Genomic DNA, 25,407 nt, shown 5'->3' with positions numbered 1-25,407 from the left:
TTAAATTGTTTTTACATAATTTGAGCAGGCGGAAAATCCAAAAGGCATACTAGCAATGAATCCTGTTTTTAGTGTCTCCGAGACTAAATTCTTATTAATTTCACCCCAATTTTCAACAACTTTGAGATTATTCTCTTTGGAAAATAAAAATGAATGAACCAAAATAATTTAGATAACAAAACTCCTTCAACACAGAAAAATACAAACATGTAAAGGCATGCAAATTTAACACCTTAAATTTTTCTATCATTGTGTCTTTTTAGCTAGACAACTCAATCCATTTATTAATAATTGATCAGACTAATGTAAAGGATACCAAAATGGCTAGAAACTAAGCCAGGTGTAACTGTACATAATGTGCTGGCCAATTATAATCCCCATCTATCAAATGCATAAGCTAAGACTGTTTTAAAGTCACTATAAACATCTATACATTAGATTGGCCAATGCTCTGCATTCTACAGGCAGGCTTTGTGTTCCAGCTGTAACAGTAAAATTACTGAGGCAGTAATTCTCTTAATATTTAAATAATATATTAAAATTTAATTTTCAGCACCTGGAAGAATCTGTTTGTATGCCAGCAAATGAGATGGCTGGGCCTGCAGCTCTATCCATGTGGGACTCAAACACAACCTATCACAAATAATTACTAAGCTAGAGCAGTCATAGTCACCGCAACACTCATTTCAAAACCAGGTCAAAGTTGCTTGAATTCTTTTCCATTTTCAAGATACCCTGAGAATAAATTCTGTGATGTTTATCCTTTTCTATTTTTCTCATTTTTAGCTATTTATCTTTCCTGATGACCATAGATTGAGGTGGAAAGGGTAGTAATGGCCTCTTGTATTTTTTTTCTGCTTAAGCTGGACATATTAAAAAGCAAATTAGCTGCTGATTTATTGGAGTTTGTTTTAAACCTTTTGTGACTGCTCTGATCAAAGCTCCTGTGTTTGTTCTATCTGTTTGTAGGAAGTATTACAAATTCTGTGACTCACAAACAAATCTAAAGCTTGTGCACTGTTGTACACATAAGGCCTTCCAACACATATCATATCTGTAAAGTCTGGGCCTAAGTCCAGACACATAGACAATATTAACAAAATGCTTTTCTATGTGTTTCCACATATAATACAATCTGATCTTCATACGGAAGAAATATACAAAATGATAAGCTGCCTATTTATTATGTGAACACACTGCTGGGGAAGGGACCAGACAACTCAAGATTCAAAACCATTTTATATGTTTTTTTTTACACTTTGGAAAAAAATCCTTTCAAAGAATGTCTTTTATGGTCACAGGTCCTAAGTTCACAGACCTGCCTAAAATTAGTCAGGGCTATGTCTTCCAATATCCCCACCAAAAAGAAAGACTAAATACAGAGAATTTTGAGGGTTAGAGTGATTCACATTTCCTTTCTCAAAAGCTCAAGACAAAAAGAAAATTAACTTGAAAGGTGTACTTAGTAAAAAGATGGTGATGGAAAGAAAATCCTATTAAGTAGAAATTTTAATTGCCTTGAATTAATTTCAGATTTACAAGCAGATCTTTGGATATAGAAAAGTATCTAAAGGTCCAGTTCTAGCATGTAAATTGTCACATCCTATACCTGATCCTTAGAAAGAAAATAAATTAAGATTTTATTTTGTTGGAGGGAAAGATGAGGATTAAAGGGGAGGGAAAATTTTACCAAGAATTTGTACAGTATTACCTTCAATCATTTTGATGCAAGTCATTCATACCACCGCCGTGCTAACAAGACATCCAATTTACTAAACAATGAATAGTGAAAATACATTTAAAAGGTACAAATGACTGTCCAAAGAATGACACTGAAAAATATTAAGTAACAGCTCTACCTCAAGATAAGCCTCAGCTTTAAAGGGTTTTAATGAAGAGAGCCTTCAAAGGCTAAATCAGGAGGCATTGATTAGATTGCCTCTAACTTTGTGTTTTGACACCTTCGTCTTTCGTGGCATTATATTGTCTCTGTGCATCTCACAAAGGAAGCATTTTACCAGGCCCACACAAGAACAGGAGACAGCAACGCATATAAAAGAGACTGTCAAGGGTGTGAGCCAAAATGGGTCTCATTTGGATTTCAAGTGAAGAAAACTCCTAATGCATCTCATTACAATGTATGTGAACCTCTGAAAAGAAGGATAGATTGGATTCTCATCCCTATTAATTTATTGAAATAGATTCAGTTTTTTTCCTTGTATATCAGGAGAGACCATGTGTTTCAAGCAAGGTAACAATATTATAGTTCCAATAACCAAATCTGCTATGATTTAGTATATCCTTCTCTCAGATAAAAAGGATGCAGTTTCCTTGATAATTAGAATTTGCACTTAAAAATAAATCCTACAATTACATAGCAATAAATATTCTTTGTTAGCATCATTTTTAACGATACGATGACGGGGCTAAATGGCCTTATTACAGACTAGGCTTCTTACCATTGAAATCCAATTTTCCCCGTACTTCTCTGCCTTTTACATGTTGACTTTTTATTTCATTGAGGGACCGTGAACATGTGTAATTAGGATAACACTAAGGAAAGCCATATTTTATTGAAACATAGTGAAAAGAAAATGAGACAAACTCTCAGCACTCCCATCGCTATGCCGTATCGTCTATTATACTTTTCTCGCAGGAATGACATGGGCATCAAGGTGCCTATTAGGAAATGATTGTGTCTGAAGTACTTCTACTTACCTAATTCCACAACTTCATTATAATGATATCTACCACTCAAAAACTCTAGTTCTTAACCATAGACAAAGGCCATGGTCTAATGCAGGTAGACATCCCAAGTAATTCCACAAATCCACAGGCCTGCAGATAGAAGACATATGCTCTCATTGCTCCTTAACACCATTAACATTTAGAGATGATTGATTATGGCATACCAACAGCATTCTGTGAATGCAGAGCTGATCTATTTTTTATGTAAATCATACAGCCTGCTAGTCAAATTAAAGGTTAAATATACATAAAGTCTTAAAATAAAATACAGATAATCTTTCACATAGAGCATGGACCCGTGCTATATACAGTCAAATGTAACAGGAACCACGGATTCATAGGATGCCTCCTGTTTTTTGCTTTGTTTTTTTTTATGCCCCCTGTTTAAACCCACAAAAACCAGCATGATTATGTCCCCTTAGGTTTAAATGCATTTTAAAACAAAGGAAATAATATATCCACAACTAAGTAGATTTAAAAATTATAGTCAGAAAACACAAGGAGAAAAATGTATAATCATCTTGAAAAGAACTTTCTATAAACAAATTCATATTTATTATTTTAAATGTTCACATATGTGGCTATAAATGAGCCACAGAAAAGATAGCTATGAATCAGATATTATGCATGCATACATGTTGATATGTACACATATGTTATTTTAGTATTATAAATCTATGTATGAATGACCTCAATTAACTTTGGCAAATCGTAATTAGCTTTAGTTTACAATTGTCTTTATAAGAACGTTTCTCTATCATCCTGGAACATAGACAATGGAAATATTTTTGATGGATTATAATTAAGTTAGAATGATATATGCTTCTTATTTTTATCTTGACAGTTCTTGTATTCTCAGGCAGAGCCTATTATAAACAAATATACAGCAGGTTACATGTTGAATAATGTATTTCAAGTACTTTAAAATTACCAGGGACTTGCCTAAGATCTACACATAAATACATATTTTGAACTTAATTTTTATTACTGCATTGAATACATGAATATATTTTATAATCTACTTACAGTTCAGTTAATACCTGAGTTTTTAAAGGACATAACAAAGGTAGTAATCTTACCTTTGTAACATAAACTTTATGGCATTATGAATAAAACTGACAAGTATAAAATTTGCTCCATAGAATAAGTGATATACTTATGTTAATTCACCTTTTAAAAGATATTATGTGTTGCTCCATTTTTTTTGACAAGACTTCCATTCATCCTAGAGACATGTTGAAAAACACTATATTTTTCTCTCAATAAGGAAAATCACTTTACTCACTATCATGCTTGTTCTGTCTCAATAAAAAATCAATCATCAAATGCTTGCTTCCAAGTTCTACTTGTTAAACTGCCAATTTATGCGTACACTTTGGCTCAGCAGAATTCACTCAGCACCACTTCTTTCATTATTATAATTTTGTACATCTCATAAAATGCTTTACACTCATGGGGGAGGGAGTGCTTCAAAAGTTTTCTCATGCCTCCACTGAGCAGGTCCCATTACAGCTAAAGCAAAGGTAGGCTGTGGCTCCAAATCTTCACTATTAAAGAAAAAGAAAAACTATATCATCTTTGTGATTTTTCAAAGCAATAAAGGCCCCGCTGATCCTACTGACCGAGGCAACTGAATTGGTTGTCTAAATGGTAGTAATGTCAATGTCAGATATGTGGTTGTCTTTTCGTCTTGGCCCATTCTTGAATGTAAAAATCAGATGATTGAAGGACATTTCACTGACCTGTTATGGCCTCTGCAACTCTCAAACACAATGATAGTATTCCTTATATAAGAGCCACATTTTGGAGAAAACCGGCGCTTCATCAATGATGCCTTTGCGACATCTGGCGGTCCTTAGGATATATAAAAATTACTTTTGTTTTTCCAAATCTATCAGTACTTGAAATTCCAGTCCAAAAGCCTTTGATTCCCCCTAGCGGGGGTACAAAAGCACTCTGGCCTGCAAACTAAGTTGTGGGCTACCATGAATCCATATGGTGCAAAAGGTCACAAATCTTGAGATGTGGTGACATCATGACAATAAGACACTTTCTCGACACAAGCTGACCCATTTTGAATATAAAAGGACCCTCATCACATGTTCCCACACATTTCAAACCATAGGGAAAAAAGAAATATGCTAAGTGTTCCAAGCAGAAGCTGAACACTTGCATCTGAGGGTACCTATAGTTCTCACACTTAAGGAATACTACACAGAGCCTTCCACTGAGACTGCTTTAGATGACGTAACAGTGTTTTACTGTTACATGTTAAGGCTCAGTAAGTGGTAGTAAGGGGAAGAAGCGGCTGAATTGCAGGGTGTATCCCTTTATGCACTCTTCAGTTGTTTGGCAAATTATTAATGTGGTCACACTGAGGCTTGTCCTACATGTTCTGCCTTTATTTATATTTCCAGGACAGCATAGGACTTGAATATTACTTTATACAGAGGTCAGAAATATTTCCTTTGGATTTTTATTCTTGTTCTGTAGCCAATTGAGCATGAAAAGAAGGGAAAGAAAATTCAAAAATTCATTTCTATCTTTTTGTCACATTCTCTACAGGCACTTTTGTTGTCCATGTTGAGAAGTCAAGACTTCATTAAATCTTTGCTAAGCATAAGAAAATTACTTGTGTTTTACATCGGGACTTTCAGTTATGCTGAGTCTTGGTCAGGTAGCACACTTTGCAGTAACAAAGCCAAATACAGTGTTGATTCCCTATTTTCAAATATCATTTCAAGTATTTGCCTTCATAAATCTGTATTATTTTGGCTATAAGGTAAGGCATCTAATAAAATTTCTTTTAAGAAAAGAACTTGTGTTTTCTAAATGATTTTCTTTCTCTTCTTTCTTTTCTTTCTTTTTCATCCCCCTCCCCCCTTCTCTGTGTATGTATGTATTTATGAGCTGCATTTGTGTACACTTGTGTTTTGAGGTTTTGTTGTGTTACACTTTCGTGGGCATCATGGGATATCTCATTGGGACTTGGTGCTCAAGGATTAGGCTAGACTGGCTGACCAAAGAACTCCAAAGATGATCCAATCTGTCTGTCAGAACTTCTCCAACACCAAGTTCAGACATATGCCACCGTGCTCAACATTTTATGAGGTTGCACTAGATCAAATAACCTCAGGTCTTTGGCTGTCATAATAAGCACTTTACCAACTGAGCAATCTCACAGGTCCTGATAATCCACATGTACAATAATATTTTATTTCTGATTCTTTCCAACTGAACAAAGTTTAATTGTCACTACAAAAACTATTAAGCATACATTTATTATTTACATTTAAGTACATTTTATTTGTCATAATTGAACCAACTGATTTTCTTTATAAGTAACATATTAAAACTAGGCATGATGAGAAATGTCTGTTTTCCATAGACCCAGGAGCCACTTGAGACCAAGAGTTGGAGAAAAATCTGAACAAAAGAGGGAACTCAGCTTCAAATTCAACAACAAAAACAAAATGAGTTCTAGGTTCCGGAAAATATAAAAATGTTAGCTGTAAAGTCCTCAGATGTCTTACATTAGATGTATAAGCACGGCTTTTAGGATAAAAATTCATTTGATGGTATATATAGGCTAAAACTGAAACAAGCATGGGCATTAATCTTTAAATATTATTCTACTTTTTCCATGTAAATCATACAAATTGAAAAGATTCATCATTTTGTCAATGTTTAAAAGAACCTTACTTGAGAAAGCAGCCTGATTAAAAAAATTAGCGTCCATTATTTTTCAAAAGAAATTCTAAGAAAAATAAAGTAACACAATCCTTTATTGCTGTAGTATTTGCCAATATTTCAGGTTCTGCTAGATGGCTTGATGAATTGAATTCACATTAAAAATATATTTTGAGTAAGATAGTGGCATTTAGTCCAACAGCGTTCATTTGCTCCAAATGCATGCCACGCAGCACAGTAAACATTGCAATGAAGGCCAGAAAACTTAACTGTAAGAACAAACTCACAAATACTAAATTGAAGAAATAACTTTGAATTAAGATATTATTAAACAACAATCTTTCTATGTAGAAGTATTGAAAGGAAAATACATTTCAAACATGACTAGACATCACAATATAAAGAAATAGTTTAAATGTTAAAGAATATTTTGTTATTTTGAGATCTTTTAGACACAGATTTGCAGGAAGGTCTAAGAAATAATATGCAACTTTCAGGGGTAATGCAAAAATTATCAAAACGTAATTTTGTCTTCTGTTTCTAACACTAAGAAATAGAAATCTTTTATCTTACCTACATATTCATTAAAATTATTTTGTTAAGTTTGAAGCAGTGAAAATTAGAATAGATGAAGGTTTAACAAAATTGAGAAAACAAAATAAAAATGAATAGCTAAAGATAAAAGACACTGATTATGGGAGACAGTGAAGGCGATCTAATATAAGAAAAATTTACATTACTAAACAAAATTAAATACATGTAGTGAATAAAATAGCCATAAATATAATTTAGAAACATGCATGGACTTCCTGCACCCATCTTCTTTGTCTATTGAGTCCTCTGGGAAGATCCCCGGCTGCCCTGAGCAGCTTGCTATCTTGAAAAACCTCCATTATCATGCCAAATCTTCACTCCCCTCCTCAGACCTGTGAATCCAGAACCATAGAGGTTAGATTTCCTTCTTGCATCCATTTCCCCACCTTCGAGACCTACGGGACACTCACAGGTGCCCAGAGCATACTGCTAGGCCCTTTGGAATCTCATTATTCTGCCACCTCTCCATACACCTTCCTCACACCTGCTGACCTGGAAACATACAGCCCAAGTATACCCATCAGAGGCCTACCATAACACCATTATCAAGGTTAGGTCTCCCTCCCAGTACATACTAAAACAACCGTCTAGATGGCTAAAGGCACTTGAAAGAACACAAACAACAAAAACCAGGGAAATATGATACCTACAGAAAACAGCTACCCTACTACAGTAATCCCTGGATGACCCAGCACAACCAAAACACAAGAAAATGACATTAAACCCAGCCTTATAAAAATGACAGAAGTTTTAAAAGAGGAAATGAATAAATCCTTTAAAGACATACAGAAAAATACAAATAAACAGATGAAGGAAATAAATAAAACTGTTCAAGACATTAAAACAGAAATAGAAGCAATAAAGAAAACACAAATTGAGGGAATCTTGGAGATATAAAACCAAGGGAAGAGAACAGAAACAACAGATGCAACTATCATCAACAGAATATATGAGATGGAAGAGAGAATTTCAGGCATAGAAGATACAATATATGAAATTGAAATATCCAATAAGAAATGTCCAATCCAAATATTAATAGGAAAAAAAGAAGGTGAAGAATACCAGCAACATGGACCAGAAATTTGTTTAAGAAAATTGGAGAAATACTATCCAAACTATTCCACAAAATTGACACAGATGGAGCGCTACCAAATTCCTTCTATGAAGCCACAATTACTCTTATACCTAAACCACACAAAGACCCAACAAAGAAGGAGAACTTCAGACCAATTTCCCTTATGAATAGCGACGCAAAAATACACAATAAAATTCTGGCAAACCGAATCCAAGAACACATCAAAACAATCATCCAACAGGATCAAGTAGGCTTCATCCCAGGCATGCAGGGATGGTTTAATATAAGGAAAACCATTATATAAACAAACTGAAAGAACAAAACCACATGATCATTTCATTAGATGCTGAGAAAGCATTTGACAAAATTCAACACCCCTTCATGATAAAAGTCCTGGAAAGAATAGGAATTCAAGCCCATACCTAAACATAGTAAAAGCCATATATAGAAACCAGTTGCTAACATTAAACTAAATGGAGAAAAACTTGAAGCAATCCCACTAAAATCAGGGACTAGACAAGGCTGCCCACTCTCTCCCTACTTATTCAATATAGTTCTTTAAATTCTAGCGAGAGCATTCAGACAACAAAAGGAGATCAAGGGGATACAGATTGGAAAAGAAGAAGTCAAAATATCACTACTTGCAGATGATATGATAGTATATTTAAGTGATCCCAAAAGTTCCACCAGAGAACTATTAAACCTGATAAACAACTTCAGCAAAGTGGCTGGGTATAAAATTAACTCATAAACAGTAGCCTTCCTCTACACAAAAGAGAAACAAGCCGAGAAAGAAATTAGGGAAACGACACCCTTCATAATAGTCCCAAATAATATAAAGTACTTCGGAGTGACTTTAACCAAGCAAGTAAAAGATCTGTACACAAAACGGCAACCAACAGATTGGGAAAAGATCTTTACCAATCCTACAACAGATAGAGGCCTTATATCCAAAATATACAGAGAACTCAAGAAGTTAGACCACAGGGAAACAAATAACCCTATTAAAAAATGGGGTTCAGAGCTGAACAAAGAATTCACAGCTGAGGAATGCCGAGTGGCTGGGAAACACCTCAAGAAATGTTCAACATCTTTAGTCATAAGGGAAATGCAAATCAAAACAACCCTGAGATTTTACCTCACACCAGTGAAAATGGCTAAGATCAAAAACTCAGGGGACAACAGATGCTGGCGAGGATGTGGAGGAAGAGGAACACTCCTCCATTGTTGGTGGGATTGCAAACTGGTACAACCATTCTGGAAATCAGTCGGGAGGATCCTCAGAAAATTGGACATTGAACTGCCTGAGGATCCAGCTATACCTCTCGTGGGTATATACCCAAAAGATGCCCCAACATATAAAAAAGACACGTGCTCCACTATGTTCATTGCAGCCTTATTTATAATAGCCAGAAGCTGGAAAGAACCCAGATGCCCTTCAACAGAGGAATGGATACAGAAAATGTGGTACATCTACACAATGGAATATTACTCAGCTATCAAAAACAACGACTTTATGAAATTCGTAGGCAAATGGTTGGAACTGGAAAACATCATCCTGAGTGAGCTAACCCAATCACAGAAAGACATACATGGTCTGCACTCATTGATAAGTGGCTATTAGCCCAAATGCTTGAATTACCCTAGATGCACAGAACACATGAAACTGAAGAAGGATGATCAAAATGTGAATGCTTCACTCCTTCTTTAAAAGGGGAACAAGAATACCCTTGGCAGCGAAGAGAGAGGCAAAGATTAAAACAGAGACTGAAGGAACACCCATTCAGAGTCTGCCCCACATGTGGCCCATACATATACAGCCACCCAATTAGACAAGATGGATGAAGCAAAGAAGTGCAGACCGACAGGAGCCGGATGTAGATCGCTCCTGAGAGACACAGCCAGAATACAGCAAATACAGAGGCAAATGCCAGCAGCAAACCACTGAACTGAGAATAGGACCCCCGTTGAAGGAATCAGAGAAAGAACTGGAAGAGCTTGAAGGGGCTCGAGACCCCATATGTACAACAATGCCAAGCAACCAGAGCTTCCAGGGACTAAGCCACTACCCAAAGACTATACATGGACTGACCCTGGACTCTGACCTCATAGGTAGCAATGAATATCCTAGTAAGAGCACCAGTGGAAGGGGAAGCCCTGGGTCCTGCTAAGACTCAACCCCCAGTGAACTAGACTGGTGGGGGGAGGGCGGCAATGGGGGGAGGGTTGGGAGGGGAACACCCATAAGGAAGGGGAGGGGGGAGGGGGATGTTTGCCCGGATACCGGGAAAGGGAATAACACTCGAAATGTATATAAGAAATACTCAAGTTAATAAAAAAATAAATAAAAAAAAAAGAACTTCAAGACTCTGAAGAAAGAAATTGAAGAAGACCTCAGAAGATGGAAAGATCTCCCATGCTCATGGATTGGCAGGATTAATATAGTAAAAATGCCCATTCTACCAAAAGCGATCTACAGATTCAATGCAATCCCCATCAAAATACCAATCCAATTCTTCAAATAGTTAGACAGAACAATTTGCAAATTCATCTGGAATAACAAAAAACCCAGGATAGCTAAAACTATCCTCAACAATAAAAGGACTTCAGGGGGAATCACTATCCCTGAACTCAAGCAGTATTACAGAGCAATAGTGATAAAAACTGCATGGTATTGGTACAGAGACAGACAGATAGACCAATGGAACAGAATTGAAGACCCAGAAATGAACCCACACACCTATGGTCACTTGATTTTTGACAAAGGAGCCAAAACCATCAAATGGAAAAAAAGGTAGCATTTTCAGCAAATGGTGCTGGTTCAACTGGAGGTCAACATGTAGAAGAATGCAGATCGATCCATGCTTATCACCCTGTACAAAGCTTAAGTCCAAGTGGATCAAGGACCTCCACATCAAACCAGACACACTCAAACTAATAGAAAGAAAAGTGGGGAAGCAACTCGAACACATGGGCACTGGAGAAAAGTTCCTGAACAAAACACCAATGGCTTATGCTCTAAGATCAAGAATTGACAAATGGGATCTCCTAAAACTGCAAAGCTTCTGTAAGGCAAAGGAGACTGTGGTTAGGACAAAACAGCAGCCAACAGATTGGGAAAAGATCTTTACTAATCCTACAACAGATAGAGGCCTTATACCCAAAATATACAAAGAACTCAAGAAGTTAGACCGCAGGGAGACAAATAACCCTATTAAAAAATGGAGTTCAGAGCTAAACAAAGAATTCACAGCTGAGGAATGTCAAATGGCTGAGAAACACCTAAAGAAATGTTCAACATCTTTAGTCATAAGGGAAATGCAAATCAAAACATCCCTGAGATTCCACCTCACACCAGTGAGAATGGCTAAGATCAAAAACTCAGGTGACAACAAATGCTGGTGAGGATGTGGAGAAAGAGGAACACTCCTCCATTGTTGGTGGGGTTGCCGACAGATATAACCATTCTGGAAATCAGTCTGGAGGATACTCAGAAAATTGGACATTGAACTACCTGAGGACCCAGCTATACCTCTCGTAGGCATATACCCAAAAGATGCCCCAACATATAAAAAAGACACGTGCTCCATAATGTTTAAAGCAGCCTTATTTATAATAGCCAGAAGCTGGAAAGAACCCAGATACCCTTCAACAGAGGAATGGATACAGAAAATGTGGTACATCTACACAATGGAATATTACTCAGCTATCAAAAACAATGACTTTATGAAATTCATAGGCAAATGGAGGCAACTGGAAAATATCATCCTGAGTGAGGTAACCCAATCACAGAAGAACACACATGGTATGAACTCACTGATAAATGGCTATTAGCCCAAATTTCTTGAATTGTCCTAGATGCACAGAACACGTGAAACTCAAGACGGATGATCAAAATGCGAATGCTTCACTCCTTCTTTAGAAGGGGAACAAGAATACCCTTGGCAGGAATAGGGAGGCAAAGATTAAAACAGAGGCAGAAGGAACACCCATTCAGGACCTGTCCCACATGTGGCCCATACATATACAGCCACCCAATTAGACAAGATGGATGAAGCAAAGAAGTGCATGCCAACACGAACCGGATGTAGATCTCTCCTGAGAGACACAGCAAGAATACAGCAAATACATAGGCGAATGCCAGCAGCAAACCACTGAACTGAGAATGGGACCCCTGTTGAAGGAATCAGAGAATGAACTGGAAGAGCTTGAAGGTGTTCGAGACCCCATATGAACAACAACGCCAACAAACCAGAGCTTCCAGGGAATAAGCCACTACCCAAAGACTATACATGGACTGACCCTGGGCTCCAACCTCATAGGTAGCAATGAATGGCCCAGTAAGAGCACCAGTGGAAGGGGAAGCCCTTGGTCCTGCCAAGACTGAACCCCGAGTGAACGTAATTGTTGGGGGGAGGGCGGTAATGGGGGAGGATGTGGAGGGGAACACCCATATAGAGGTAGAGGGGGAGGTGTTAGGGGGATGTTTGCCCAGAAACCGGGAAAGGGAATAACATTCAAAATTTAGATAAGAAATACTCAAGTTAATAAAAAAAAAAGAAAAAGAAAAAAAAAGAAAATTGGATAAGAAAACTGTCACAATCTTAAAAAAAAAAAAAAAGAGATGCCAATAAATATACAAGAAGTTTATAGAACACCAATTACCCTGGACCAGACAAGAAAATCCTCCTGCCACATGCCACATAATAATCAAAACACAAAAACTACAGAACAAAGAAAGAGTATTAAAGGTGGCAAGGGAAAATGCCAGATATCATACAAAGTCAAACCTATAGCAATTATACCCAATTTCTAAACAGAGGATCTAGAAGCTAGAAGAACCTGGACAGATATCTTGCAACCTCTAAAAATCCACAGATGACAACCAAAACTACCAAATTACCATAAATGGAAAAAACAAGATATTTCAAGACAAATGCAAATTTAAGCAATATCTATCTACAAGTCCACCCGTTCAGAAAACACTAGAAGGAAAACAGCAATCAAAGAAGTATAACTACACCCAAGAAAACATAGAATATAAGCAATTCCATACTGCAACAAGAAAAGTGCAAACACACACACACACACACACACACACACACACACACACACACAAATACAACATCAAAATAAAAGGAATTAACAATCACGGGCCATTAGTATCTCTCAACATCAACGGACTCAATTCCCCCAATAAAATGACAGAGGCTAAAAGAACAGATGTGAAAACAGGATCAATCATTCTGCTGCATACAAGAAACACACCTCAGCAATAAAGATAGACATTACTACAGAGCAAAGGGGTAGAAAAAGTTTTTTCAAGCAAATGGACCTAAGAAACAAGCTGAAATGCTCAGCTTAAAATCCAATGGAACAGACTTTCAACAATAATTAACCAAAAGATACAGGGAAGGCCACTTCATACTCATCAAAGAAAAAAAAATCTAACAAGATAACATCTCAATTCTGAACATCTATGCCCCAAACACAAGGGCACCCACATTGGTAAAAGGAACATTGTCAAAGCTTAAATTGCACATTGAATACCACACATTAATAGTGGGAGACTTCAATACCCTACTCCCAGCAGTTGACAGGTCCTCCAGTCAAAAACTAAAGAGAGGAATAATAAATCAGACATGAAATAAATGGACTAGACATACATCTACAGAGTATTTCATCAAAACACAAAAGAATATACCTTCTAAATATCCCATGGATGCTTCCCAAAATTGACCATAATAGTCATTCAGAAAGAAAGCCTCAACAAATACACCCAAGAAGAGTGTACAGTAGGAAATAATCAAACTTCGAGCTGAAATCAACCAAGTAGAAACAAAAAGAACTATACAAAAAATATCAACAAAACCTGGAGCTGGTTCTTTGAGAAAATCAACAAACCCTTAGCCAGACTAATAAGAGGGCAAAGAGACAGTATCCAAATTAACAAAATCAGAAATGAAAAGGGAGACATAACAACAGAAACTGAGGAAATTCAAAAAAAAATCAGCTCCTGCTACAAAAGCCTATACTCAACAAAACTGGAAAATCTGGATTAAATGGACAATTTTCTAGACAGATAACAGGTACTAAGGTTTAATCAGGATCAGATAAACCATCTAAACAGTTCTATAACCCCTAAAGAAATAGAAGCAGTCATTAAAAGTCTGCCGATCAAAAAGAGCCCAGGACCAGATAGGTTTAGTGTAGGAGTCTATGAGACCTTTAAAAAAGACTTAATACCAATACTCTTCAAACTATCCCGCCAAATAGAAACACAGGAACATCACTCAATTTGTTCTTGGAAGCCACAATTACACTTACACATAAACCATACAAAGACCCTACAAAGAAAGAGAACTTCAGACAAATTTCCCTCATGAATTTCAATGCAAAAATAATCAATAAAAAACTTGAAAACCAAATCGAAAAACACATCAAAATTATCATTCACCATGATAAAGTAGGCTTCATCCCAGAGATGCAGGAATGGTTTAATATAAGGAAACCCATCAGCGTAATCCACTATATAAACAAATTCAAAGAAAAAAACCACATATCATCTCATTTAGATGCTGAGAAAGCATTTGACAAAACTCAACACCCCTTCATCATAAGAATCTTGGAAAGATCAGGAATTCAACGACCATAACTAAACATAGGAAAAGCAATATACAGCTAACCAGTAGCCAATATCAAACTAAATGGAGAGAAACTTGAAGCAATCCCACTAAAATCAGGGCTAGACAAGGCTGTCCACTTTCTCTCTACCTATTTAATATAGTACTTGAAATCCTACCCAGAGGAATTAAATAACAAAAGAGGTCAAAGGGACACAAATTGGAAAGGAAAAACTCAAAATATCACTATTTGGAGATGATATGATAATATACTTTAGTGATCCCAAAAATTCCACCAGAGAACTCCTTCAGCTCATGAACAACTTCAGCAAAGTAGAAGGATATAAAATTAACAAAAATATTCATAGGAAGGGATATGGAGACAAAGTTTGGAACAGAGACTGAAGGAATGGTCATTCCTGGGTATAAAGCCTACCCCACCTGCGTATGCAGCCCATTTATATACAGCCACAAAAACTAGATAATATTGATGAAGCCAAGAAATGCATACTGACAGGAGCCTGATAATAGCTGTCTCCTGAGAGGTTCAGCCAGAGCATTTCAAATACAGAGGTAAATCCTAGCAGCAAACCACTGAACTGAGAAGGGCACCCCTGTTGAAGGAATCAGAGAAAGAACTGGAAGAGCTTGATGGGGCTCGAGACCCCTTATGAACAACAATGCCAAGCAACCAGAGCTTCCAGGGACTAAGCCACTACCTAAAGACTATACATGGACTGACCCTGGGCTCTGACCTCGTGGGTAGCAATGAATAGCCTAGTAAGAGCACCAGTGGAAGGGGAAGCCCTTGGTCCTGCCAAGACTGAACCCCCAGTGAACATGATTGTTGGGGGGAGGGTGGCAATGGGGGAGGATGGGGAGGGGAGCACCCATATAGAAGGGAAGGGGTTAGGAGGATGTTGACCCGGAAACTGGGAAAGGGAATAATAATTGAAATGTAAATAAGATAAATGTAAATAACCCAAGTTAATAAAGATGGAGGAAAAAAAAAGAAGAAATCAAACAAGATCTCAGAAGATGGAAAGATCTCCCAGGCTCATGGATTGGTAGGATTAATATAATAATAATGGCTTTCTTGCCAAAAGCAATCTACAGAGTCAATGTAATTCCCATCAAAATTCCAACTCAATTCTTCACAGAGTTATTTGGAATAGCAAACAAACAAACAAACAAAACCCCACAGGATAGCAAATACTATCTCAAAAATAAAAGAATCTCTGAGGGAATCACCATTCCTGACCTCAAGCTGTATTACAGAGCAATCTTAATAAAAACTGTATGGTATTGGTACAGAGACAGTCAGATAGATCCATGGAATAGAATTGAAAACCCAGAAATGAACCTACACTCTTATGGTCGCTTGGTCTTTGACAAAGGAGCTAAAACCATCCAGTGGGGAAAAGATAACATTTTCAACAAATGGTGCTGGTGCAACTGGAGGTTGGTATGTAAATGAATGCAATCAACACATTCTCATCTCCTTAAACAAAGCTCAAATCCAAGTGGATCAAAGACATCCACATCAAACCAGATACAATGAAACTAATAGAAGAGAAAGTGGGGAAGAGCCTTGAACACATAGCCACAGGGGAAATTTTACTTAACAGAACACCAATGGCTTATGCTCTAAGATCAAGAGTTGACAAATGGGACCTCATAAAATTGCAAAAGGTCTGTAAGGCAAAGAACACTGTCAATAGGACAAAACATCAACAGACTGGGAAAAAAATCTTTACCAATCTTATGTCCAATAGATAGCTAATATCTAATATATGCAAAGAACACAAGTAGTTAGACTCCAGAGAACCAAATTATCCTATTAAAAACTGGGGTACAGATCTAAACAAGGAATTCCCAACTGAGGAATATCAAATGACCAAGAAACACCTAAAGAAATGTTAAACATCCTTAATCATCAAGGAAATACAAATCAAAACCACCCTGATATTACACCTCATACCAGTCAAAATTGCTAAGATCAAAAACTCAGGTGACAGCAGATACTGGTGAGGATGTGGAGAAAGTCAAACACTCCTCCATTGTTGCAAGCTGGTATAACCATTCTGGAAAGCAGTCTGGTGGTTCCTCAGAAAACTGGACATAGTGCTACCTGAGTACCCAGCTATACCACCACTGGGTATATATCCAAAAGATGCTCCAACATATAACAAGGACACGTGCTCCATTATGTTCTTAGCAGCCTTATTTATAATAGCCAGAAGCTGGAAAGAACCCAGATGTTCTTCAACAGAGGAATGGATATAGAAAATGTTGTACATTTACACACTAGAATATCACTCAGCTATTAAATCAGTGACTTCATGAAATTCTTAGGCAAATGGATGGAACTAGAAAATATCATCCTGAGTGAGGTGACCCAGTCACAAATGGACACACATGTTATGCACTCACTGATAAGTGGATATTAACCCAAAAGCTTGGAATACCCAAGATACAATTTACAGATCATATGAAGCTTAAGAAGAAGGAAGACCAAAATATGGATGCATCAGTCCTTTTTAGAAGAAAGAACAAAATATGGGAAGAAATACTTGGACAAAGAGTGGAACAGGAACTGTAGGAAAGGCCATCCAGAGACTGTCCTACCTGGGGATCCATCCCAGCAAATCCAGCCACTTACCACTGAGTCCAAGATGTGCTTGCTGACAGGAGCCTGATATGGAGGTCTCCTGAGAGGCTCTGCAAGAGCCTTTACTGATACAGATGTTTGCAATTAACCATCAGAATGAGCACTCCTCATTGTAGGAGATAGAGAAAGGACTGAAGGGGCTGATGGGTTTGCAATCCCATAGGAAGAACAATAATATCCACCAACCAGACCCCCCAGAGCTCCCGGGAACTAAACCACCAACCAAAGGGTATACATACGGAGGGACCCATGGATCCAGTCACATATGTAGTAGAGGATGGCATTATCTAGCATCAGTAGGAGGGGAAGCCCTTGGTACTATGAAGGCTCATTTTTCCATTGTAGGAGAATGCCATGGTGTTGATGTGGATGTGGGTAGGTGGGAATGGGAGAATGTTCATAGGAGCAGGGGGAGGAGGAATAGGAGAGGGAGGGAAGAGGATAACATTTGAAATGTAAATACATAAAATATCCAATTATAATGTTAAAAATAAAAAAAATATAGGCTTTGAAAGAAATAATGTTACATGGAAGAGAATGTCAGCATTTAGGATCAGGTATAGGGAGAGTCAGGAGAGATGGCGAGGTGGCCATGAGAATGACTGGAAATCTGCAACTGTGTAAATCAATTTTCCTAAGACACTACTTCCATTGTTAACTGTTTATGTCCTAATATGGTCTCTTATATTTATTACGCACACTATACATATTTGTTGAATTAATGAACTTTGATCAGCATTGCCAACATGCTCACATTGTCATTGTTTTATTCCAAAAGCTGTGGTTGCACTCTGGTCGGCACCTACTTGGGCAAATCAGCCTGTCTGCCCCTCTCTTCCAACACTGCACAGTCTGCAGGGCTCCCTGAAGATCTGCTGCAGCCAAGGCAATAGTCAGTAAATCTCCCAGGAGATTGGCTGCAGCTAGGACCACAGACACCTCAGGATGCAGGCTCCAACAGAGACACCCAGGTCAGCTAACAACAGAGATAACCAGATGTCAAGAGGCAAGTATAAGATCAAAAGTAACAGAAGCGAATATAATTTGACACCTTGAGAACCCAGTTCTTCCACCAGGGCAAGCCATGAATATCCCAATACACCTGAAAGGAATGACGCTGAAACTAAAATCCCTTCTCGTGAAGGTAATAGAGACCTTTAAGGAGGATATAAACAATTCACTTAAAGAAATACAGGAGAGCACAGGTAAACAGGTAGAAGCCCTTAAAGAGGAAACAAATAAATCCCCCAAAGAAATATAGGAAAACAATCAAAAAGGTGAAGGAATTGAAAAAGCTTTCCAAGAACTAAAAATGGAAGTAGAAACAATAGAGAAATCACAAATATGGAATATCTAGGTAAAAAGTCAGAAGCTACAGATGCAAGTATCACCAACAGAGTACAAGAGATAGAAGAGGCAATCTCAGGTGTAGAAGATACCATATCGATGCCACAGTCAAAAAAATAGAAAGCATAAAAATTCCTAACCCAAAATAGGAAATACAGGACATAAGAAAATGTCCAAAACACTCCTGGGAATACATCCAAAAGACACTCCAACATATAATAGGGACACGTGCTCCACTATGTTCATCGCAGCCTTATGTATAATAGCCAGAAGCTGGAAAGAACCCAGATGCCCTTCAACAGAGGAATGGATACAGAAAATGTGGTACATCTACACAATGGAGTACTACTTAGCTAATAAAAACAATGGCTCCATGAATTTTGCAGGCAAATGGATGGAACTAGAAAATATCATCTTGAGTGGGGTAGCCCAGTCCAAAAGGACATAAATTGTATGTACTCACCAAGTGGATATTAGTTTAAAAGCTCAGAACATCCACGATACAACTCACAAAGCATATGAAGCTTAACAAGATGGAAGGTCAAAGTGTGGAAGCTTCAATCCCACTTAGTAGGGGCACAAAATAATCACTCGAGGCAGAGGGAAGGAGGATCCTGGGAGGGAAAGGGGAGGCGGGAAGAGAGGGAAGTTCAGGTATTAGAAGACAAGAGAGAAGTCCAGAGGGCCAGCATAATGAATAGAAATATGTAGCAGAGATGGGAATTTTGGGGGAACTACTAGAAAGTTCTAGACACCAAGGAAGCAAAAGACTCCTAGGATCCAATAGGAATGACAGCTGAAATACCCAACAGAGGGGAGATAGAAACCTAAGAGACTCACCAAGTAGAAGGCATGGCCCTTAGTTGAGGGAAGGGGCCTCTTACCCATCTAAAAATTTTTATTTCTGTCTAAAGGAAATGCAGAATTGTTTCTGTCTAAAGGAAATGCAGGAACAAAAAATCTTGGGATCCATTCCATCCATCTGCAGATACCAAATCCTGACACTATAGCTGATGCCAATAAGTGCTTGCATCAGGAGCCCAGTAGCGCTATCCTCTGAGAGACTCTGCCAGCACCTAAGACAGATGCAGACATTTACAACCAACCATAGGACTGAGCCTGGAACTACAATAGAAGATATAGGGAAGTCTGAAGGAGCTAAAGAGGATTGCAACTCTACAGAAAGAACAATATCAAGTAACCAAACCCTACATATCTAGCAGAGGACTGTTTATCCAGCATCAATGGGAGGGGAGGTGCTTGGTCCTGGGGGCTTGTTGAACCTGGAAATGGGGATGCCAGAGAGATGAGGCAGGAGTGGGTGGGTGGGTGGCAGAGTACCCTCTTAGAGGCAAAGAGGAGGTAGAATGTGATGGGGGATTTGCAGAGGGGAGACAGGGAAAGGGGACAACATTTGAAATGTAAATTAAAAAATAATAATAAAAACAAAAGCTGAATTTACATGAAGCCCAGTCACATCTCATTTTTTAACTAGTAGGAAATTCAATGCTTTGTTGACAATGTACACACACATTAAATGACACACTGACACACACACACACACAAACACACACACACACACAGTGTAGGGTGGGGGCTGGAAAGAAGAGTAACAATCACTCTACTGATAAACTGTCTCTTTAGCACACCATAACTCATAGTCTGTAGATGTCGTGTGGATTTATAGGTCATGAAAGTAGAAGGAAGACCCAGAGAAGTGAACAAGAGATCTTAGGTTGGGGAATGGTGAGGAAAGGAAAGCATTGGAATGCACCATGGGATAGGAACACAGAAGATATGCTGTTTGGTGGGGAGAGGACCAGCAGCAGGGAGACAAGGGAGATGGGGGAGAGGGATAGATGAGTAATACCAAATTCCATAGTGAATGCTACCTCTCATGTGCTACCCTTAGAAGCTACTTTAAAAGGTACATACAAGTGAAAAACGTAGACAAGTTATAGTAGTAACACAAACAACTTAAATACCACAAACATGTGCGTGCGTTCTTGTATTTCCATTCTGTGTGTAACTTTCAGAAATACTGACCGTAGTTTGTCCTTAAACGTCTGGTAGAATTAAACACTTAATTTTATATGGCCCTGGATATTATTTTGAAAAAAATATTTTTAAGTAAAATGAAAATTTCCTTTTTCTCTGAGGGCTGTTAAGTTGCTTATATCATCTTGATTTAATTTTGTTAGGTCATATTTATTTAGGAAAGACAAGTTGTAGGACTTAGTTCTCATTTCACTGTCGGTTCCAGGGGTCCAGAGATTGAATTCATTGGGTTTGTGCAGCAAGAACCCCGCCATGGTCAGTTATTTGATGACATTTTGATACCTATATGATACCTTAGATTTCATTGAGTCTGTTGTATAGTCTTTTGTTTTCTATTCTCCAGTTCTGTTACTTTGCGTCTTTCCTCTCTCTCTTAGCTTGGCTAACTGTTTGTCAACTGCATTTATCTGTGCAGGGACCGATACCTGCTTCTTTCTTCTCCATTCCGTTCATTCCTGCTCAAATTTTAGTTATTTTTCATCAGCGTCTACTGCTGAAGATTGGAGTCTGATTGTTCTTGCTTTCTGAGGCATCGATAAACCTCATTAGGTTATTTGAATTTGTTCATTTTTCAATTTTCCTCTTATTTATAATTAATAGAACTAGACAGAAAATCATCAAGTACAGAGAATATCTACAATGTTACCAAGTGGCTTGACCTAATATATTGACAGAATAGACTATCTAGTGACATTAAACTAGACATTCATGTGAAGAACACCTGGAATGTGTCCAAGGTTTTACATTAAATATTCATTATTAGTATATATGCTGTTTAGCAATATAACAAACACCTTATACAGTAGATGCACCTCAAGTGCACTGTTACACCATAAAATACAGAATAGATACTATAAGACTCACTTGGTATAAAGTATCCAGGAAAAAGGAAATTTCTACAGAAGCAAAGCAGGCCTCAGGGTGAGAGAATGGATGAGCTGAAAACTAATGTAGGAAATTCATAAATTGTATGTCTTTGTTGGCAAATTTTCTACAATATAAATTGTACTTAAATGTACTGAGATTTGTCTAGTACAATAATTTTTGCTTGGAAATTGTGTGAATCTTTTAATTTATTGTCTTATATTTTTGCTTTTCTAAGGTTTTTTTTTATTTTTACCGTGAATGGCATGAATGGCAATGAGATGATTTTATGGCAGTGACAATTATAAATTAATCTGTTAATGTTAAATATTTATTTAAATACATATTTTATATATGTGTTTAATATATATTTCTTATCTATTATTTATAATTGGTGGTCTGCTATCACGGAGGAACCTTGGCTCTGATTTGTTCTTGCTATCTGGGGCACTGATAAACATCATTAGGTTACTTAAATTTGTTCATCTTATCAAATTCTATAATTAAGATTATTGATTACATTTGGAGGTCAGTAGGTTTTCACTATAAGGATTTTAATTTTGGATAGAAAAGTTATTTACATTGATCAGACTTTGATGAGAAAGGTTGGAATTCCTGAGAATGATGGAATATAAGGAAGGTGATTCTAAGACACAATTTTATAGCACCAAGTGCCTGTATCAAAAATTGGAGAGATATCAGATCACTAACTTAATGGCTCACCTAAAACCTTCCGCACAAAAAGAGAACACCCAAAAGGAGTAGAAGGCAAGGAATCATCTAAATCAGGAAAAAACAACAAAACAAAACAATATAATGAATCAATAAAAGAAAGAATTGATTCTTTTAAAAAATCAGTAAGACTGATAAACTCTTAGCCAAATGAACTAAAAGACAGAGAGGAGACCTGAATTAATAAAATTAGATAGAGATGAAAGGGATATAAGAACAGACACCGAGGAAATCTAGAAAATCTTAAAGACACACTTTAAAAATCTGCACTCAACCAAAAAAAAATTAGAGATAATTTGTACATCACTGGAAAATCTAGAGAAAATGGATATATTTCTTGATATAGAAGACCTACCAAGGTTAAATCAAGATCAGATGAGCAATTTTTTTTTTTTGAAGCTGAGGACCAAACCCAGGGCCTTGCGCTTGCTAGGCAATCGCTCTACCACTGAGCTAAATCCCCAACCCTCAGATAAGCAATTTAAATCGACTTATAAATACTAGTGAAATAGAATAGTTAAAAATCTCCCAATCAGAAAAAAAATAGTCCAGGATTTTTCAAGACAGAATTCCACCAAACCTTCAATAAAAAATTACCATTCCACAAAATAAAAACAGAAGGAATCTTTTTCTAAGGCTACAAATAAAAAAATTACAGACTAACTTTCCTTATTAAAATAGATACATGACAGACAGGAATCGTGACACTTGCAACAACATGGTGTACCCCGAGAGCAAAATGCTGGAGAAATCACAAAGATTACTGCAACAAGTATGCAGGGCACTGGGTGCTGTGTGTCAATGACAATTTTAAGTGTGTCTTTTCATTGGAATTGGCATCTTTGCTATTACATTACTGCCAACTTTGTGATCTTTCACACAGTAACATTTGCATCTCCATAAAACTGATGTATTTCAAGAAAGGTGTAGAGGAGACAGTGTGTGTGGGAATTCATCACATTCTCAGGATGTATACTTGGTCCTTTTTGTTCTCTTTCTTTTAGGTTTCAGATGGCTTTGATCTTCCATTGTTAAGTCAATACAAGACACTGTTGAGAGTTTCCCTGGAGTAAACCAGGTAGATGCCTCCTTCCCACAAAGTCCCAGAGGAAATCGGATATTTGCATTATTATAGATAAATCATTTTGCTCAACTTCATTACCAAGAAATAGGACATAATTGTAACTTCTAATTACAAAAGTTCCCAAGTTTCAATTCCTCTGAGGTAACCCTCTAATATCAGCTTCAGGTAAGTGTCCATTCCCAGTCACTATGCTTTATACATAACCTAATGCTATTTTGGCAAGACAGATATGGACAAAGAAAGTGAGTTAGAGTATGGTCATGCCATGTAGATGTAAGTTATGATTTCAATTCCTTTTTTGACCTTCTAGGGTCTGCTATAAATATTTATTCATATTTTCCACAATGTACAGAGAAACAGCTTCAGAAAAGGAAACCATTACATATATTATTCAGTTTACAATCAAAATTTAACAGAAATGAATCAAGTTATGGAACTCAAAATGGATATCATGTTGTTTTTCTAATTTAAAGAAAGTCCCTACTTTCAATAGTATTAAAACATTAGTGAACAAAATACAATGAAGTCACATTTGCACTCTAAAATTCTATCATCAAAGTGCCTTATAGTGCTTGAAGATATTTTGTAAGATTTGTGTAGAGGTTTTACATGTGTGTGTGTGTGTGTGTGTGTGTGTGTGTGTGTGTGTGTGTGTGTGTTTTATATGAGACATTTCATTATTGTATCTGTTTGCTCCAATGAAAAGTAAAGTGGCAGGGAAAATCTAGTAAGATGAAGGAAGTTTCCAAATCTGCCTTCCCCCAATGCTAGAGGCACTCATGGACAGTTAGTGCCTGAGAGAGTTCCAACCTTGTGGGAATGCATCTGATTCTGCAGGTCTTGGTACAGACTGAGACAATTTCTAAGCAAAGGAAATGAAGGCCCAGGTTTGGAGACCCTGTAGGGTTTTGAGAGCAAAGTGTTTTAAATTATTTCTCCTCTGTGGTGAACCAACAAAATAAGGGGCTAGAGAGATGACTCAGTGGATAAAAGCATTTGCTGTTCTTCCAGAGGACCGATGTCTGGATCCCAGCACACATTTGGGGCAATGAACAACCATCTCCACCTTAGTTCCAGAGCTTCCAACACCCTCTGCTGGCTTCTATGAACAACTGTATCCATGTGGCAGGCACATGGGCACATGCAGAAACACAATCTAAATTAAAAAAATAAACAACCATGAAAATGTGTGTGTGTGTGTGTGTGTGTGAGAGAGAGAGAGAGAGAGAGAGAGAGACAGAGAGACAGAGAGACAGAGAGAGAGAGAGAGAGAGAGAGAGAGAGAGAGAGAGAGAGAGAGAGACTCAGTCAGTTTTACTGTGCACTGTGCAGTAAAGAACAAAAACAGAAGTTCCCCTGGGAGTCACAGAAGTAGTTTTAGTCTCAGTTTTGTTTAAGGCTATCACGTACTTATTACTAAATTTCACCAAAAACTTTCTGAAACTACAAACTACACATTCATTAGTAAAGCGAATGACTATATTTGTGCTGTAAGACTCCAGAGAAGTCATGTGGCAATTCTCAAGTTCCTATTCACCACTTTAGATGATGCAAAACCTTTGTAAACTAAACAATACAAAATTTTAATTGCTTAAATATTTCAAAGAAATATAAAACCAAAAAGCTATGTAGGATTTTTAAAATGAAGAAATGTAAACACACACTAGGAAGAAATAATAGGTGTACAGAAAAGACTGATACATTTTTTAGGAGATAAAATAATGTCAAAATTGATGTTGTTTAAAAATATGTATTTGTGAAATAAAATAATATTTTACAGAATGCTTTGGGAAATTTTTAAGATTTCAAAAATCACAACTTGAATAAAGAGTTGAAACTTTGCTGTGCTGGAGTGTTTATGGATGGGGCTAGTTGACAGTTCAGCCTGTCAGATGTGACTTTCACAGTCTGCTGGCAGTTT

At 37.3% G+C, this 25,407-nt stretch overlaps 1 protein-coding gene across 17 annotated transcripts in view; it reads right to left on the bottom strand.

Moving 5' to 3' along the window:
- Kiaa0825 (KIAA0825 homolog) overlaps positions 1 to 25,407 on the bottom strand; it is a 561,052-nt gene that overhangs the window by 259,707 nt on the left and 275,938 nt on the right. For 5 of the 17 annotated variants that reach the window (XM_017591156.3, XM_063281464.1, XM_063281461.1 and 2 more), the window contains one exon: positions 1,681 to 7,364. The exons of the other annotated variants lie outside the window; for them this stretch is intronic. In XM_017591156.3, the coding sequence (XP_017446645.1) occupies positions 7,334 to 7,364 (31 nt within the window). In that variant the 3' untranslated portion in view covers positions 1,681 to 7,333. Of the gene's footprint in view, positions 1 to 1,680; positions 7,365 to 25,407 lie in introns of those variants that run through there. 17 annotated transcript variants of the gene reach the window in all.

Source organism: Rattus norvegicus, chromosome 2 (genome assembly GCF_036323735.1).
Source record: "Rattus norvegicus strain BN/NHsdMcwi chromosome 2, GRCr8, whole genome shotgun sequence".
NCBI classification, from domain to species: domain Eukaryota; kingdom Metazoa; phylum Chordata; class Mammalia; order Rodentia; family Muridae; genus Rattus; species Rattus norvegicus.
The sequence above is the reverse complement of the archived record's forward strand: the minus strand, read 5'-3'. Positions and strand labels throughout refer to the sequence as shown.